Source organism: Arvicanthis niloticus, chromosome 3 (assembly GCF_011762505.2).
Source record: "Arvicanthis niloticus isolate mArvNil1 chromosome 3, mArvNil1.pat.X, whole genome shotgun sequence".
Lineage (NCBI taxonomy): Eukaryota > Metazoa > Chordata > Mammalia > Rodentia > Muridae > Arvicanthis > Arvicanthis niloticus.
Genome location: NC_047660.1, coordinates 50,967,587 through 50,987,728, shown reverse-complemented (window position 1 = coordinate 50,987,728; position 20,142 = coordinate 50,967,587). Strand labels below are relative to the sequence as shown.

Genomic DNA, 20,142 nt, shown 5'->3' with positions numbered 1-20,142 from the left:
TATGTGTCTGAGTGATTGAGAGGTGCCGAGCACTCCTCACCATTCCCTCTGTGACCAGGCTTCCTCAGCGAGCAGCCACTATTGTGTCTGACCATGTTTCAACTCACAATACTTCATCCCAGTTTTCCATGAGTTGCCCCGTATCTGCACAGTTTAGAGGTCAGTGATTTGGACAGTGTTTTCCATAAACCCTTGGAACCAGTGACACATATGCAGGCTGCAGAGTATGGTCATTACTTAGCTGGTTTTCAGTCCTTATTCTCTATGCTCTGGTTCTCGACCACACACTGAGGGATATATGAATGGATGCTGGAAGCAGTGAATACTTGGATTCATTCTCAGAACTTCTCTCCATTCAGTGACCTCAGGCTGATCTATTCCTGGCCTCACTGCAACCTACAAACTCAGTTTCACCAAGGCACAACTTTGTTCCATTTCTCTGCTACAGGGTTTGACACTTGTACATATAAAGGTCTTTGCTTTCTCCTACAGCACGTTGAAGGCCAGTTAAAAATTATAGGGCTGGGGGTGAAACTTGACAGTAGAATGAGTGTCTTGCATACACTAAGACCTGACTTAGATGCCCAGTCCAGAGGGAAAATAGCAATACACACAGAGAAGAAATTAATTGAAAGATACTGAGACCTTGCAAGAGGCAATGTTCACGAGAGACTCAGAAGCTTCCGTTTTCTCTATTTCCTGATAAATATGTCTTTTTTCAGGACAAACAGGATATGACTCATCAACAGAGAACAGTATAATATCCCCAAATACAACATCCCACAGGGACAGCAGCAGCATTGGGAAGACTAGATGAAGTCACTGAAATAAGAGATGATTCACTTGGACAAGCTGGAGGACTACAGGTAAAATCTAAAAGGACTTGCCTTTGAGAAGGCTCCAAGAATATCTGAAGAAAGAATAAGTAGGCTGGAAGTCTAGAGAGATTGTCTCGTGGAAAATCATGAAGCCGGAGCTTGGGGGAAAAAAACAGACATAGTTATAATTAGAGAAAGAAGAAATTGGGGAACCAACAGCCGATGTAGTATATTAAAAGTGGAGACCAAGATAGAATAACAATTGTGGTAAGCTTTTTAGAAGAGTTATGGTATAGAGATCAAAGAAAAATAGAAGAAAAAAAACCAGGATGGTGACCCTTTTATAAGGAATTCAGATGAACTAAAATGTGTGTACTGTTCACCAGCATGGGCCATTTTTAGGAGAATCTGCAAGTGTGCCTTTCCCTTATTTTTGTATACCAGACTATTATCTGGTGTAGTGGGACTGAGGTGAACAGGCTGGATCTATTCTGAGCTACTCTGTGTTGTAGGAGATATCAGCTCAGGTTCTACCTAGTCTGAGTGACTTCATTTTATAAATTCATAGGCTTTACCTTAAGTGATTCCATTTTGAAAATAAGAAAGAGTGACTCCAGATTCCGTCTACAGATGGAATGACCAGCCACACCAGCACACCAGGAGGCACAGACTGATCATTTGTGCCAAGCACCAAAGACACCTGAAAATGTTTTATAATATGTTGAACACTGGTCCCTGCATTTATCAGTCATACCAGAGAAAATCCCCTTATCTTAGGCCATAAATGGAACAGCCTGAGACCAAAGCATGGCAGGCAAGCTGTCTGGATACTCAGTTACTTGTCATGAGCCTCATTCAAAAAAAGGACTCTTGCTCTGACCCCCAAATTGAGTTCAGCTTCTTCTGTCCATGACATTCAGTCCACTTCAAGATGGCCTTTATGGCCTTCTGTCAGTACCTGCATTTGATATCTGACCCAAATAGCCCTGCACCCATGCTTACCTAGATCTACAAGTTAATATTAGTAATTAAGATATAATGAAAAAGCCTGTGACTGTCAATGGCCAGGCCAGCTATCAAGCAAAACTACAGCCAATGAAACTGAAGTAGCACGTGGATTTGTTGCTATTCCATGAATTCTGAAATTGTGGAAAGAGTCAAATATGTTTAACTTTTCACACAACACACTCAGAGATCTAACACTGAGCTGCATTGAACAGCCAAACATTTTTCAAGACAACCTCTGCCTGTGTAGCTGAGACTGCTTTGAGCTCACTACATAGAAGAGACTGGATGCAACCTTTCTGTTTCCTTGTCTCTTTCTCCCAGGGTCTAGAATCTCTTCCTCCTCCTCTTCCTCCTCTTCCTCCTCTTCCTCCTCTTCCTCCTCTTCCTCCTTTGCTTCCCCCTTCTCCTTCTCTCCCTACCTGATCAGTCCTCCCCCTGTCCTAGATTATACCTTCTCCTATCGCCCCTCCCCCATAAGCTACATCCCCAAGCCAGTGTCCTTTCTTACAGAGGCAGCTTGGTTAAAAGCACTGGCGGGATGCTCTGAAAAGGTGATGTGTGTGATGTGCTGTGTCACCAGGGCTCTTCACTGTCTCCTTCAGGAGAATAAACTGCAGCAGTGCAGACACAGAAGCATCACCAAGGCCAGCATGCTCTGTTCCTCTCTCTTTTATTTTATTGAATCAGAAAAATTTCATTTAGCATTTGAGATCTTTATTTCAGGATGGGGGAAAATTATCTATAGATCCAAAAGGCTTAACAGCTCCCATTAAGAAAACAGAGATTGTGAGAAAGATTGTTCCCACCCACAGACATCTGTATAAGGAAACACCCCACGCAAGGCAACAAATCCATGAGCCTGCAGTGATCTGCAGTACGGAAAATGAACACTAAGCTAAGATCACTAAGGAGGTGGAGTGATCTTTTAAAAATCCCTGTCACCTTCTCAGCTTCTTATAGAACCCTAGAAAGGAAGACCTAGGGACCTGGAGCTTGTGGGAGCCCCTATACCCTGGGTAGTGATGAGATGCTTTGTGACTGTTCTATAATCTAGGAGTCCATTCTTTTGTTCCTTCCGCTTCTAATCAGCTATCATAACTCTCTGCCCTGCCCTGACAACCCTGGCACTTCCATAGAAGACAATGTCATTGAAAGCAGACTTCAGGGAGGTAGTTTGCTAATCAAAGTAGGCATTCCGTCATCTGTTTTGATCTTTCTGTTTTTTGTTTGCATTTCTCAGGGTTGAACCCAGGTTTTTTCCCATTCTGCTCTACCACCAACTCTTCCCTAATGTCCCTGGTGCATTTTAAAACTTTACGCTTTTGTTAAAGAGTTCTCACCAAGTTGTCCAGTCTTGACTTGATCTCTCACTGCAGCCCACAGAGACCCTGAACCTGTCATCCTCCTGCCTCAGCCCCCAGGGATTACAGGCCTGGGCCACCACACTTGACCTGAAAGTAACTGCTTTAAAAATGATCCTAACAAAGTAATCATCCACTAGCCTTGTCTATTCCTTGTATGCGAGGCTCTAAATGATCATTGTCCAAGTTTTGATTATTATAAAAATAACAAGATTGTGTTAGGAAATTACTAGAGCAGAGAGACTTCCTATTTGGACACTAAATTCAAGCCCATTGGAAATTCTATATTCATTTTTTCTGGATCTTATGTCTGTGCTATAGATTGCAGGTTCTATGACTTAATATTAACAGGAAGAAACTGTTTCTCTTGAGCATTTTTCTATCCAGGAAAGGAATATTTGGAAAACAACTGAAATCTGTGTAGCAGACATCAAGGTGGTGATGACCTGCCTGGAGGATCTTCAGCCCAGTCTTGTGCAGCCACTTTGACTATCCAGGTTCAAATTCTAAACAGAAGCAGATGGTTAAAAATGAGTTGCTTTCTGCAAAATCTGTAAACACTTATTTCAGTTCCTCATTTATATCTACAAATTGGAATTAGCTTTGTGGATTCTGTTTTACTGCTTTAAAGTTATTTACGTGGTGTGTGTGCATGTGTACACATGGGTGTGTGTTTGTGTGTGTGTGTGTGTGTGTGTGTGTGTGTGTGTGTGTGTGTGATAGAGAGAGAGAGGGAGAAGGAGAGGGAGAGGGAGAGGGAGAGGGAGAGGGAGAGGGAGAGGGAGAGGGAGAGGGAGAGGGAGAGGGAGAGGGAGAAGGAGAGGGAGAAGGAGAGGGAGCATGCCAGTGTATGCAACTTGGCTCTCTCCTTCCATGTGATCTCCTTCTTGGGATCAAACTTGGGTGATTGGATATGGATGGCAAACACCTCACCTGCTGAACCCTCTCACTGGCCTCACACCCCTTCAATAGTAGCCATGGTTATTCATGGTCTAAAATGAATGGGCCCATTACAACGGAAAGACAGCGACAGATACTCATTCTATGCCAAGAAGCTAAATAGCACTCTTGCTGGAGGGTGTTTTCCACTGTCTACTCTCCTTTGTCAGAGGGGGATGGAGGAATCATAAATACCCTGCTTTGTTCATCCTGGCATGTGTCTATACTAGCCAGAATTCTCTCCCAAAAAGTATTCTGTAGTGTAAGATACAGGGACCAGTACACTGCAGAAACTTCACAAAAGCAAGTGAAAGAGAGAAAGTAGAAGCTCAGAAGAATAGGCAAGAAATAGTTGTTTCTTTCTTTGACCCATTTTTTAAAAAAGATTTTTTTTCCAATATAAAAATAGTCATCCAAATGGGGTAGTGTCAGTCACCTTTAGTTTTCTGTTGGCTCAGTAAGAAGATTCCTTTAGTAAAGGAACAATTTGGTAAACAGAGTTCCCTTGCCATGCTAACCAGTCCATCATGCCCTTTAAAGTATATCAAGGAACTCCACCTCATGGTTATGGCCAATAAAGTCAGAGAAAACTGTTTTTTATTTTTAGAACAACTTGTGAGTCTGACACTGTTAATCTTTAACGTGCTCCTTTCACAAAGTTTAAAAGTCTTAGTGTAAATATGCATTGTAGCGTATTCTATAGAAATCTCAGAGTCCATGAACACAATATCACCCATCCTATCTTCTGGTAAATGCAGAGGATGTCTCTAGCCAGTGGATGGGTTCAGTGAACACTGAAGAATGGCAGCTTTTGAAAATTAATCAGGGAGGTACTCCCTGTCACAGAAACTTACCACATTATCATTTTGCTTAGGGTCTGCAATTCCTCTTGGGTCCTTGCTGACAGATTTCTGTAACACATAAAGTATGCTTTATCAGGAACTGAACCAGTTATTGCTAGCAACACATAGGTCCACAATGCATGCACATGGATACACACATGGCAGGCCACTTCTTGCTCCATGAGAAATCTTCTAAGGCAATTCATTAATGGAAAGGGAAGCCAAGAACACTTTTGCTTATGGAAGATCCCAGGAGAAGCCACTAGTTCTAGTAAATTGTGTGACTCGGCTAGACTATCATATAAGAGACTTTTCATGCATGTTTACTGAACCCCACTAGAACTATCTTGGACATGGACCACAGATGTTCTGCAGGGAATGCAGTTGGAAACTTGCATGCACAGCTTCTGTTAGGCACAATATGAGGTCGAGTGAAGAATTCTAGACAAAACTCCTCTGATCACTCATATTCACTCAATGTAAATATGATCAATGCATATTCACTCAGTGTAAATATGCATTGTAGCGTATTCTATAGAATACGATCCTATAGAGGATCACTCCTCTCACTCATCCTTTTAGGGAGCACTGCAGATCTGAGAATCTTGATGTGTTTGTCCATCTCCTAGCTCCAAGTATGAAGTATCTTCCTGTGTGATTTTGAAGATGCACTTGGAGTTGAGTCATTACCAGAGAATCTGTACGAATTCTTTGTTTTCAGTATTAACTGAAAGTCCTGAGCCCTGGAGCTGATCAAGGCCTCTGTGAAAAATCTTTTGTGTTTCTGCCCCTCAAAACTGGAGCCAGGACTGGGGTGACATGAGTAAGACAGTCATTTAAAAAAACAGAACTTAAATAATAAAAACAAACTCAATAATTACAGTGATGAATACCAACACAATTACTTCTGGACAGACATCCAGATGACTCTACACTGCACCATGGAGGCTCCTGGACATCCCTGTTCAATGCTTACTATTCCCAATAACAAGAAGGTAGAATCAACATACATGTCCTTCAACACACAAAGGAGGTAATGAAAACGTGGTATTATACACAATGGAATTTTATTAAGCCACAAAGAAAAATAAAATCATGAAGTTGGCAAGTAGGTGGGTGGATCTGGGAATTACTCTGTTAAGTGAGTTAACCCTGACTTGGCAGGACAAATATCTCGTGTGTGTCTCTTATGTGGACCTTGGCTTTTAACTTTGCATTTTGGATGTGGCTATGGATCACAAAGCTAGAAAGAATTCTTGAGACAGGAAGAGTGTGTTTTAAAGAAAGTGGTGGGAGGAGATGGTAAAAAAAATGCATATGACACAAAAGCAGAGAAGAGCCAACTAGGGGTAAAAGAGAAATGGAAGAAATAAGGATGAGAAGCAAGGAAGGAAGATAAACAACCTATGCATGAAAAATGCCTTACTGAAACCCATAACTATGCATTCTAACTAAAAGTATTTTTTTAATCACTGTTAACTGACAAGACCTTATGACCATAAACAAAGTATGTCCCCAGGAGTGCAGGATCGTTACATTCTCTCCTGAGTAGCCCCACCAAGCCAAGCACATGTTCACGCTAGAGTGAGTTATAGTTCAACCCAATATCTGGGCGATGTTCCTGGGCCTTTTAAAGGAACTAATAGCAGTCAAGTGACAATGGAATGAATTGTACACAAATGGACACAACCAGCCAAGGGACTAGACATACCAGTGTGATGTAGTGAGGACTTGAAAAGCTGGAAGGAACTCTTTCCAAGGACTCTGCCATGCTCTGTAATGAAAAGATGTTATCATTCTTCAATTAGTACTCAAGAAAGGATTACTCTTTCTAAGACCACAGAATATCCTTTCTAACTCAGGACGAAGACCTAGTAAATAGACAAACAATAAAAGATATAGAAACAATAATCTTCCCTAGATTACTGTCTTACAATGATTATATCTAAGAACACGCATAGGAGTAGATGGCATCTTCTTAGGATGCTGTTGGATAGGAAACACCAGGTGGGTCTACTAGTCTTCAAATCTCAAAAGTTCTGTTGGCATTCTAAAAGGCCATGATCACTTGCATTGTTTTGGATGTGGAAGCTCTTTAGTGTTCCCAAACTGCCTATGAATATGTAGGTGTGTGTGACTGAGATGTCTCTCTTTAAGTTACTTGCTGCTAACTCCACAGGAGAAAATGAAACAAATAGAAGGCATGGCCCAGCAGAAGCAAGACCTTAGTCTGACACTTCTTCCAAAGAGAAAAATTCAGGCATCACTCATTATATATAAACAAACATATATAATGAACATATATTAATCATTTATATTATTATGTATATGTATTACATATACACATAGAATAAATATATATTTCAATTATATGTATAATGAATATATATAATTTGTTATATATGTTTATGAATTATATGAATATATATAATTCATTACATGGGCATATATATTCATATACATACATAATCCATACATATACATATATAACTCATTATATATGTATAATGAATATGAGTATTTATCATCATATATATGTATTATCATAAATATGTTTTCTCCAAATCACAGGTTAGATGAGGATTGGCCTTTAATGAGGCGTTAATATGACAAAAACCATTATTTAAACAATTATTATTCATATAATTCTATGACACATAATATAAAGCCCTAAATAGATTTGAGAGCTCAAAGGCTCCTGTAACATCCATAAAACTCTACCATAGTGCATGCATCTTCAACATTAAGCTGAATTATTTTGACAATCAGCAGATTTTTTTCTTAGACTATTCTACTTAACCAAAAAATAAATGTCTAAGAGCCATTAAGGAGCTTGTAATCTTGTTTGTGTTATTATTGAGACAAGGTCTCATGTAGCTGAGGCTAGTCTTGAACTCTAGATTCTCCTGCCTCTGTCTCTCAAGTGATGAGATCCCAGGAAAGCACAATCTAGGCTTGCAGCCTTGACAAGTAAGAGCTATATACCAGTTCCATGTAAATCCTTGGCATATCTGGCAGTTCTCCAACTTAGACCCTGTGGCTTAGAAAACTTCAGCTTGACTCTTAGTTTGTGAGATGCCCCTAGCTTAAGGAAATTGTAATTAGGAAAGTAACTGCAAAGTACATAAGATATACTAAATAATTAACATGGTAGCATGTGGCTTTCAGCTCTCAGGAGCCTGAGGAATGAGAACAGCCTTGAATTTGAAGCTAGCCTGGGCTATGTGTTTTTCATTTGACATAGGAGTTACTTAGATTTTCTGACAGAATTTCTAATTAAGATTTTTTTCTAGTCCTTTTCTGGTTTTTTATTTCTAATACAATATTATTTTGAGAACATAGTTTATACAATTTCAAGTGTCCTGAATTTAATTCAATTTGTTTTATACCTTAAAAAACAATTTACAATACCAAACTTTTCTATTAGTACCCAAGGTGCTATTTTATTTAATCAATACCTTTTCTGAACTAAGTCTTGTTCAATGTTAAGTCTTATTGTTAATGTAAATCTTATTGTTCAATGTTTTATTTGATCCTGCCTTCCTCACTTCCCCCACTTACTGATACAATGAAAGCTTCACTTGTATGGGACATCTTGTCAAATGCCTTCTAAGCATCTTCCACTTGATTTAGCTTAGGGTTAGTTCCACATTGAAAACATATATTTGCCAGAGAGATGTAGCCAGTGAGATTGCCCAGTTTGCAAATATGCTTAGGCTAACACGAGCCCAAGAATCTGAGTTCAAGCCCACAAACCCACTTAAAGATGAAAGAAGAGAACTGACTCCATAAAGTTGACCTCTGACTGCTCTCCCCCACACACTATACATATATATGTGTACATTCATATCTATATATGTATATATATCACCCCCAAATAAAAATACATGAACATGCATATGACCATCAGCTGTCACACGTAAAAACATCTCACATGTAGGGGATGGATATCTGTCAAGATCTGCTCCCTTCTTGTCTGATGCTCATCAGGAAAGTATGCTTTATTCTCTACTCCCCGTATTTCTCTAGGAGAGCTGTGAAGAGGGGAAATGGAACATTGACATAGGCTATGGGAATATACAAGTAATTATAATTAAACCACATATAATTTAAGTGATGTATAGCTTGTACTTGTAACAGTTCAATTACAATATCTCAGAGAGAAATTAACACTCTTTTTTTAATGAAAGAATTGTACAGGTTTTCAACATGCAATGAAGTTTGAGAGCCACGGGGAGAAGCATTTGGATATGAACAGGCATGTAAAAGTTTGGTTAGGTATTCTTTTCTGATCTTTAGTACTAGACTCAGACCTCCCTGCATTGAAATGCTCTGTGGCTACAAGGCTAGTGTGTACTTAATGATGGCTCCATTGACATAAAATATGCAACATACCGTTGAACAGGTTTCACCTTAATGCATTTCTGGTAACGGATTAGTAATATGACAAGTCCAACACCAATAATAACCATGACAAGCACAATGGCCATAATGGAGACACCTACAACATAAAATAAATAAACAAACAAACAAACAGGATTTCAGCTGGACAGCCGAATGCTAACAAATGTTGCAACCCCATCTCTTCCCTAAAGGACTTTCTCTCCTTCCTCCAACATAACACAAATTATAATTTGTATTAAAAATTAACAACCAACTTCAAGATTTCATGATGCTTAAGGAAAGCCGTAGTCAGTACGAAAATATCTGTGTGGTAGTTATTAACCACTGTAGAAAAAGCCCCATTATGGTTTGGGTTCCTGAAGTCATAAGCCACAGGAAATACATTAATTCTAAAAGGCAAATATAGTAAATTTAGTTTGGGTCTTCAAATATGTAAAATAGTAAGATGGGACCATAAAAAAATCTATGTAGAAACACAACAAACACATGGCAGATGGGAAAAGGTTTTTCTTGGTGGGAGACTTTGGATATATGTGAGTATTGTATTCTAGACTGCTTACTGGTAAGGTTTAAGGCTTCTCCCCACTCCGTAATTATTGATCCTTCCTCACACTGGCATTCGGGTTCATTGTCATCCACCTGGAAGAGCAGTCAACCATATATTGTTATTGTTGTTGTTGTTATTGTTACTGAATGATAGAAACTGTGTTTTATAGTTCATCTGTGTATTAGTTTTGTGTCAGGCCCACACATCCATATATACATACATATAAATGCCTTATACTTGAAAGAGTATTTGAAATAAAGATCTATCTATCTATCTATCTATCTATCTATCTATCTATCTTAATAAACTTTAATCGACCAACTTGGTTTAGGGAAAATGTTCCACCCAAATATAAGCTGAGAGTATTGAGCTGAAAATAAATTTAGAATTTTTGTGTTTTTTTTCAAAAGCTTTGGGCAAATGTTGATACTGGTGTAATTTACTTGTAAATGGTATTAGGAAAAATTAAACCTTAAACTTCATGTTTAAGCCATATATGTATGTATATAAATGGATTTCTAAATTATTAATCTAATAATGCATTTTTACTTGTAACATTAATGATGTCTCTGTGTAATAATATCTCAGTTTGCTCTTTGCACTATTTTTTTTTGGTTTATACATAAAGTGTAAATAAAACATATTGCTCTTTAAAAGAATCAGCACAGTTTCACACAGGCTCAAGAGTAAAGATGAAGGTAAAAAATGCTGGCAAGAAAAAAAAAATGTCGGCAAGACACTACTGTAAGAGGCACTGAAACCTTACGTCATTTTCATCACACGGGGAAGAGCAGATGCTTGAGTTGTAGGCCTTCTCTATTTCTGTGCATTCGCCATTGCTGCAAACCTAGAAAGGAAGAAACTGGCATGAGCGATGCCACTCATGAGACATGGGGTTTCACACAGCCACTTAGGAAGTCCATATTCCTTCTTATGTGACTTAATTGCATGTTTGATGCAGGTTGGTTCCACAGCTGAGACACCCACGCCAGTCTCTCTGCTCTCAAGCTCAATTCAGGTGTAATGCTGAGAGGTGTCTTGCTTTGATTTTGCCATCTTTGTTTAGCCAAAAGATAACACCAAAAGATAACGCCAAAAGATGGTTTTGCAGTTCTTCTAAGTCAATGCATGGAATGATCTCCCTCCACATCACTCTCTTCTTCTCCCCCCTCTCCTGTTTTGATCCTCCAGTCTTCCACCATTCCTATCTTCCCTCCTCTTCTCTTAGGTCTTAGTTTTTCTGTTAGTGCTGTACTCTAATCAAGCAGATGGGAACCAAGGAGCCCTCAGTTGTATGTCGTGAGGAATTTCCTTCTAAAAAAGACTTCTCTATACTCTCATATTTGTTGAAGAATTATTTATTCTAATGAAGATACTGACTCAACCCAAATATCCATCAATAGACGGATGGACAGAAAATGTGACAAACATACAATGGAGTATAATTTAGCTGAAAAATGAATCTAAGTCTGACATTTGTTCATTTGTGGCATCTTGAAGAAGTGTGGGAGGCAGGAGATGTGAGCTAAGACAGGTACAGAGACAGGGAATTCTCATCATGTGTGAGAGATAAAATCCTTAATGTAAGGAAGCAGAAAACTGAATTTTGGCTTCCAGAGGCTGATGGGGTAGCCAGGAAAAGGAGAAAGTGACACTAGTTAACAGGTTTAAATTTTAAATTAACCAGGATGAATAAGTTTTAGTGGTTCATGTCACAGCAAAATGATTGTAATTAATAATAATTTACATAATATTTTAAAAATCATTAATAGGAAGGATTTTTGATGTACCCAACATAAAGAATTGCTCACAAATTAAAGTGATGTCTATTCTAATCTCTCAGTTTTTGGTTACTCTTACTCTATATCTGTATGAAAAGATTATACTGTACTTAACAAATTTGCATGATAATTAACTATAGATCATAATAATTGTTAAAAGCCAGAAGATAGAGTAAAAAGCATGTCTCGTTTTCTTTCTGTTAAAAAATAAGTATATCAAGTCAAGCTACAATCTGAGTAGTCACAATGCTCTGTGGGCAGCTAGCTCTCTTCCTTTAAATCAAGTATTCACTGGCTTCCACACCACCAGGAGAGCATTTCTGTTGGGAGTGCTCTGTGTATGACATTTTCAAGCTGCTCTGTAGACCATGGGAATCGAGCCTAATTACTGAAAGTCTAGTACTTAGCCAGTAAATGTGGTTGCATGAACAAAATAAATGACGATGTTTGTCGACATCAGTCACAGTAATCAGTATAGAAGCCATGAGTGATTTCATTAGATGCCTATTTTAAGATACCAATTAAACAAATTTACAGCAATTACATACAATTTAGTATAACTACAATTAAGCAAGAGTAATATTACCATATTATTTCTACCTGCTCCCTTCATAATTTACAGGAAAAGTTTCCATTGTTTTTGCTGTTTCCCCAAACAGAAACAAACCCCCTTTGAAACTAATGACAGCAGGAGAGGACTTTGTGAGTCCCTGAACCAAGAAATTTGAATCATATACAGAGCTTTCCTCTTACCATTCCCTCTCCACATTTTGTTCCAGAATTAACCAAGCCTATGTCTCTAGAATTGTGGTATAAAAACATGGTTTTGCATTTGACGGTTATATTCTGCTTCACATTCTTAAGGTTATAGGCTTTATCCTCTCCAAGGCGCGTTAAGCGCCGGCCTCCTGTGCAGTATATCTTCCCACATTTGAGATCTCTGAAGGAAAAGCAGAACATTCTCAGATTTAGGACCAGTAACCAAAGCAACTGTGAAAGCCTTGACAATCAGCTCAGCTGCCTTCCTCTAACCCTGGTTTGCTGGCAGATTCACAGCATGGTAGGCTGAGAAAGGTCTCAAACATGCAAAGTTCCATCTCTAAGAACTGACAAGAATAAAGTATGCAGAAGAATCACGGAAAGATTTCTCCGTTCTCAAAACTCAGTGTTCAAGTACACAAAGAATATTTATTAATAAATCGGATTAGCATAACTTGGATGGGAGCAGTGAGAAGTGCTCTTATGTTTTGACATCTCCTAATTCTGGCAAGAGTGAGGGTTGCTACTCTTGCAATATTCAATGTACAGTTTGACGGCAGCTAAGAGTTACTGAGATGGAAGTGAAGGGCACTCCTTTCCCACCTAATGTGTATGGAAACAAAGGCAGACTTAGCTGAAGGTTTTTTTTTGGGGGGGGAGGGGGTCTCCTTTCAATCCACCTTCTATTTTGTCACATGTGAAAGGCCTTGCAGAATGCCAGCATACAGACCCGGAAGGGACCTTAACCATGTAGCTTAGTCTCCCTTCCAACCTTCCCTCTATACGAGCACTATCTTCAAATTCCTCCACTGTTTCCCTTTACTCTTTTGTTTTATCCATTTAAAATACATTTTCCATTCTTGTTTGTCCTGGCTTGGTAGCATTCTTCCCCCTTGCTCTCCTCCAGTCTTACCCTCTCCTTGTTCTTTATACTCCCAGACCCTAGGTAATAAACACAGACAGGAAATTTAACCAACGAAGGGAACAGGGGGCCTGTACTCTTCACTCCCTTCCTAATTCCCAGCAAAATTCAGGTAAAATCAGTTGGAACAGAAGCCCTTTAAGGGTTTTTAATGCACTTCCATAGAGATGTGTTTCCATTGGGTACTTACTTCTCTTCACAGGGAACAAATGTGCTGCCCTTATTTTTGCAGTATCCAAATCTGTTTCCTTTTTTATTCATCTTGTAGCAAAGGCTGTGACTTTCTTCTGCTCCTGGGGTTTGAAATGACATGTTAAAATAAGAGAAATGAAAACATAAATATTGAGAATGATAAAGCACTTCATTTCTTAACACTTTCAAAATCATACCACAAAAATGGTCCAGTAGAACGGAATCCATAAATCACGGAGAACTAATGTATTGAGTCGGGAGAGTGTTTTAAGTAGGGATAGAGGATACGTAAAAGCAGCATATGAACACTAATGCTAATACAGAGCTAATCAATTATACTAGAGGTAACATTAGAAATAAAGGTTGCAACCATAGAGATGCTGAGTGAAAGCCCCAAAGAATGTCACAGGTTATATTATCTCCAATTATGCCCCAAATTCTTTGAAGACACTAAGAGAGAAATATGGATTATTGTCTTAATCATTCATTCCCCTGACTGTGTCTCACCGCCAATGAACAACTCTGAGCACTGGTCATCTCGAGTAGGACACATCCCCATAAAGCAGTAGCCTTCTCCATTCTTGCAAGGAAACCCGTTGGCTTGGAACTCATCTTTAGGACACTCAGGGGAGTAGCCAGTACACACTTCAGAAATATCGCATTCATTTTTCGCTCGTCTGCATATGGCTCCTTCTTTCTTCATCTGTTAAAGAGAAAGAAATGTGGAATGTCTGCTGTATGAGTTGGTGAAACTGAGCACATACGTGGAAAGCTGATTTACTTACCCTTAAGAGACTGGCTCATAGCCTTTTTCTCGATGCTAAGAATTATTATCATTTTTAGATGCCATGGGACTTTAATATGAGACGATGGTAGGGTATTTTGAAAAGCTTTAATTGTTTTATGTATGTGTTTTGCCTGCATGTATTCATGCCTGGTGCCTACAGAGGTCAGAAGAGGGCACCAGATCCCTGGAGCTAGGGATGCAGGCAGTTAGGCTCTGCCACATGGGTGCTGGTAAACAACCTGGGTCCTCTGCAAGAACAGACAATGCTTTTAACTGCCGATCCAATTCTCTAGCTCAAGAGGATGGTTTTGAATTTAGTATTATGAAAGCCTCAGGCAGAGTAGACATGGGCACAAAGCGGTCAAGTGGGGTATTCTCATTTACCTTGCCTTTTCTTCACTCCTTGCTCTGCTGCATCGCCCCAGTGAATCCCTATCCAGCTAATGCATACCATACACTGGATGCATAGCACAGAATTTCGGTCTTACACAGATCAGACTTCACAACACAAACTGTAACAACCCCCTGCCTCTCATTGCTCAGGGGATTGCACAAACACAGTCTTTTAAATGTGTGGGGTCCCTAGAAAGAGTTGAAGATAAATATGATGACTCTGTGAACTTGCAATCCAAAGAAGCCAAATAAGTGTCGGCAAACCATTGGAGCCATCTGAATTTCTGGTCATTTTTTTTCTTGCTCCAATCTCTAGTCATCTAGTGTCTACTGTCTCTGTATACTCCGTTTTCCCTTAGATAAACTATTGTTGGGAGATCAATTTCCCTCCCCAGACTCCTGAGCTTAAATAGACTCGTACTGATCTATGCATGGGTAAGAATGGTGTTAGTCATGTGATTTCACCCCTAAAAAACATCAAACAATGCTCAGCATCTTCTCTTTTTCTCAGATGAGAGCACCCAGGTTCAAACACCAGAACACTTCAGATTAAACATTGCTGGACGTTTACAAGGAACACTCCATCTTGGAATTAGCACTGCGGGAGCTACCCACGGCCAGATAGTGCTTTGTTATTCCACGCAGCTAAACTGAGAACACATAAATCCTCGGGAGCCAATAGTCTCACCTGACATGATTCACAGCACTCTCCTTCCACACAAGTGAATCCTGGCTTCAGGACACATTTGTGTGCATCACAGCAAGGATTGGTGCATTCCTGGCAAAACAAAAGAGTAGACATCACAAAGGGGTATGTGTGTGTGTGCTGGCTCCTATTTAATGGTCTAATTAACTTGTGCTCCTTCAAGAGCTCCACGTAATGCAGGATCCTTGGTTTTGATGTGTGAATCAGATTACTGTGAGCTACTGGTATTGGAGACTTACACTGTGTTGCCTCTTTTCATGCTCCTTCATTACTTCCCAGCTTATGAGCTCTCATTGGTGGGAACAGAATCAAAAGACAGTGGCCTTCCAGCTTTCCCATGATGTTCATTCCTCATTTCTTTCCTGTGCTAAAGTCTGGTCTGAGGTAATACAGTTTCTAAAATCTGATCGTGGATCTCTGGCTTGGGATTTCACGAATTTCAACCTAAACTTTCTTTTTTCTTTTTTTCCCCTCAATGCATTATTATATTATAAGATGGTGTCTTAGGTGTCCTGCTTTCTTGGACAAAATTAAAACGTCAGATTCAGGTGTCTGACTGCATCAGCTACGGCCTCCATGCATTAGCACAGAGCTGTGGAATGTTCCGAAATATGCATAGGGAAAAGGGATCTGTGTCCAAAGTCAGCAGCCTTTTCGTATTGATCTTAGATGCTGAAGACTGGTTCTCAAGCTCTCAGAATAGGTGAGCCCCACCCTCTTTATAGAGTTTCTTGATTGCTGTCCTATTAGAACACTTTGAACTGTGCAGTGTCTAAGGATAACATAGAAAATGTTGTCCTCAGACCACAGTCTCAGCGGGTTGATGGGGATGTAAATTGCGGCTGCACTGGAGACCTAGTATGCTTCATATTTTAACACATCCCCAGAGGTTTACACGCCTTGTTCATTTGAGGCATAAGTAATGGGGGATGCATATTTATTTGATAAGCATCTCAAAGAAATAGCTTCTAAAAGCAGAGTAAGAAATAACTTGAAAATTTGCCTCTAAAGCTTTTTTTTTTTTTTTAAATACTTGACACTTGAATAAGTATATGAAGAATTGGAAGGCTATTGTCCTTCTATTAAAAGAGACTTTTCTATAATTACGATAGCCCGCTATGATATAGACAAGCTTCCCAAGGCTCTAAGTAAAACTTGATTGACAAGGAGGTGTTTTGTAAGATAGCCACTTACTGCCTGTGGCTGAGGGATCAGTTTTAGGGGTACATCTCACAAGTCAGGGTGTTAAGGTGTAAGCCAGGCAAATGAATGTTGCTGATTTCCAGCACAATCACCACATGTGACTTGAGATTTCCTAAGAAAGCTTAAAATGAGGGCTGCTTCAGAGCTGGGATCTGAATGGACAATAAAAACAGCTTTCTCCAGCTTCACTGAGGGCGTGGTCATCTGTTGAGATTCCAGCTGACCACAAACTTTGTTAAAGAAGACATCACTTGGAATACCTGAACTGGCCCACAGTCACACTCTTCTCCCTCATCCACCTTCTTGTTCCCACAGAACGGAAATTCATTGAATTCTTCAGGAAGTGGGTTGTTGAGTATGCATGCTGGTTTCTGATCCTTCAGGAATTGCTGGTATTGCATTTGGCTGCATTTGCTGAATTTTATTGCAGGGATGCTAGAGAAGAGATGAGGTAAAAATAAAGATTTGTCACATAAATGCTGCTGGAAACCTTTAATACAGAATTGGAAATGAACTACAGTTGCTAACTACCAAAGAGGCCATGGTAAGGTATACTATTACTTATTAGTTGTGTCCCAGAAACACAACTACCAAATGCTGTTTCAGTAAATGATTATGTGACTTCCAACAAACCCTTCTTGAAGACAATAGTTAGGTTGTTGTCTATGCTTCCTGTTTCTATTTACCCCCTAATGTGTCCCACTTATTTAAAAAATTATTTTTATTTTATGTTATGGGTGTTTGCTTGTATGCATATCTATGTACCATGTGTGTAGTGTCCACAGGGTCTAGGAGAGGGATCCCCTAGAGCTAGGGTTAAGATGCTTCAAAACTTCACGTAGATGCAGGCAACTGAACCCCAATCCTCTGGAAGAGCAAAAAGTGCTCTTAATAACTGAGCCATCTCTCCATTTCCTAATGTGGCCCTCTTAACATAACCATGTAACAATATAACTCTGATTTACCATCTCTGAAAGATTATAAAATTCTCAACCAAGTCAAGAATGGCATCACGTTCAGTTCTTTAAAAATATTCATGAATTAACAGTGTCTGTATGGAGTAGTCTATATTATATTATATTAATTTATAACATATTTATTATATATTATACTTATATACTATAATATAATACATTGTATTATTTATATAATAAACAATTTATATTTATTTTATAGTAATATATGTTATTATAGAAATAAACTCTGCAGTAATATTTAAAACATTATTAGGACTTCTAAGTGCCCCATTTTAAACTAACACTCCCTTTGGTTTGATTCCCTTCAATGATTGAATACCGAAGGACAGTTGGAGACTTAAGTCTATTAAACAGATTGATTCGACCCTGAGATTACTACTAGTTTGATATCAGTTGCTGAGTTCTATTCTATGACGGCCACTGCATTTTGAGCTTTAGCAATTTTTCATTGTTTTGAAGATATTTGTTTTTAAATGAGATGTATTTGTAAGTGTTGATGTGGGGGTACAGGTACCCACATGGGCCAGAAGAAAGTTTCAGATCCCTTGAATCTGGAATTACAGGTATTTCTGAGCTTCCTAATATGGATGCTACTAAGCTTAGGTCCTCTGCAAGAGCAGCATGTGCTCTGAGCTACTGAGCCATTGCTCCAGCATTGTGTCATTTAGTCAATCACTACACAGAAGAAACCATTGACAATAACATTTTTCTTACTCTTCCTGCCATATAAGAGTCCAAAGATATACAGGGCTGAGGCCTGACCACAAAGTAAGTCACTCACTGTGTATTGCGGAGTGATCTCTAGTTGACATCTACTTGCAAAGGAAAATGAGTTTTCTCCAAAGGAGTCTTATTGGGTACATTAACCTCACTGAAGAGTAGGCTGTTAATCCAGCAGTAAATGGACAACAGAAAACAAACTGCATGGTATTTTTGTACACTGTTGTATCATGTGACTTTACTTGAACATTTCTTTCTTTCTTTCTTTTTTTTTTTTTTACTGGTCATTTGCTTGTATCATGGTTTTCAATTTTGTATTTTTATAGGTCTTAAACTTGTGTGTATGTGTGTGTTGTGTTTTTATCTATCTATCAGTCTATCTACCTATCTATCTATCTATCTATCTATCTATCTATCTATCTACCTACCTACCTACCTTTCTATTGCCTGTTTATTTTCTAAAGAGGGAGAAGAGAAATGGGGTAGATTTGGGTGGGTAGGGAGGAGGTTGGAGGAGTTGGAGGAGGGGACCTGAGATTAAAATGTATTATATGAAAAACTTTTTAAAAATATATAAAAAATAAATCTTCACATGCATCATCTGAGCCTCACCTTCCACTGCCCATCACACACTTCCCCAAAGGACAGGTACATGGAAAGTCATCATGCCGCATGCCCAGGCTGTGTCCCAGCTGATGTGCCATCCTGTTCCCAATTATATTTACATCTGGTAGAAGATCCTGATTGGGAAAAAAAAAACAGTAATAAGAGAGGTCTATAGGAGACCTCCAAGTAGTATATAGGTATCACTTTAAATGAGTGGTTGAAAGGCCTGATTTCTTAAAGCTTAGTTTGTATGGATTTGGGAAGTGATAGACTTTATTGTATCTCATCTATACTGAAGTCCATAACTATAATTTATAATGAAGTTGGAAAAATGACTTTTTTTTTTTTTTTTTTACAGATTTCTAACTTTATAATTCAGTGTACAGCATAATCTTATTTGTCGTATTGGCAACCCTTTTTTTCCAAAATAGCTAAAATCTAATAACTAATGTTATATACCTGACTGTGGTGTCCCTCCAAAACTTCTATTTTGAAACCTTAAGCCTCAAGGACTACAATGTTTAGGCCAAGGGGACAAGGTTCACAGCAGTGATATATGTGTCCTAATCAACAGGCTCAGGAGAAACCTCTCTACAATAGGAGACAGTGAGAAGCTATCAACCTTAAGCCAGAAAGTAGACTGTCACCAGATACAAATTGATCAGGTTCCTGGACTTCTCAGCATTCAGATTTATAAGAAATACATTTGTGCGGTTTATAACCTGCTCAGTTTCTGGTATTTTGTTGCAGAATCCCATAAGGACTTCATGCAAACATCCCATTCAATTTTATAAAGGACGCTGATGTCTTCTCTGTGATATATATTCCAGGGGCTTCAACAGAGAAGTTTGCTATTTTCAATCTATCCTGTCATATTGAGCAAGAAAGCTGTATAATCTTGTGGAGGGAGTTTGTGTTATGAGAAAACTCTCAAAGTCAGAAATATAAGATTTATGGAAGAATTTGCTGCTGCCTTGCCTCATAGATCTTGTTCTTGCTTTAACAAATCCAAAAGGGAAGAAGCCATGCAATTATGATAAAGCAAATAGAATAGCTTTATTTTATTTTGTTCATATGAAGCTTCAAATGCTTCTTTGTCTGGCTAGAATATGATCATTGAAATTGTAATAACTTTGATTAGAGTAACTAGCCTTTGTATGTAGGCCTTATGTCATTC

The 20,142-nt window shown here is 38.8% G+C and overlaps 1 protein-coding gene across 1 annotated transcript in view; it reads right to left on the bottom strand.

Annotated features, from left to right (window-relative positions):
- Positions 1-3,648: 3,648 nt before the first annotated feature.
- Positions 3,649-20,142, bottom strand: part of Adam7 (ADAM metallopeptidase domain 7) — a 35,490-nt gene continuing 18,996 nt past the window's right edge. The window contains exons 11-23 of the mRNA XM_034498900.1: positions 18,972-19,099; positions 16,923-17,097; positions 15,442-15,531; positions 14,081-14,276; positions 13,572-13,674; positions 12,454-12,640; positions 10,686-10,766; positions 9,933-10,011; positions 9,364-9,469; positions 8,903-9,002; positions 6,680-6,742; positions 4,981-5,037; positions 3,649-3,693 (exon numbers count right to left, since the gene is read on the bottom strand). Of these exons, the coding sequence (XP_034354791.1) occupies positions 3,649-3,693; positions 4,981-5,037; positions 6,680-6,742; positions 8,903-9,002; positions 9,364-9,469; positions 9,933-10,011; positions 10,686-10,766; positions 12,454-12,640; positions 13,572-13,674; positions 14,081-14,276; positions 15,442-15,531; positions 16,923-17,097; positions 18,972-19,099 (1,410 nt within the window). The remainder of the gene's footprint in view (positions 3,694-4,980; positions 5,038-6,679; positions 6,743-8,902; positions 9,003-9,363; positions 9,470-9,932; positions 10,012-10,685; positions 10,767-12,453; positions 12,641-13,571; positions 13,675-14,080; positions 14,277-15,441; positions 15,532-16,922; positions 17,098-18,971; positions 19,100-20,142) is intronic.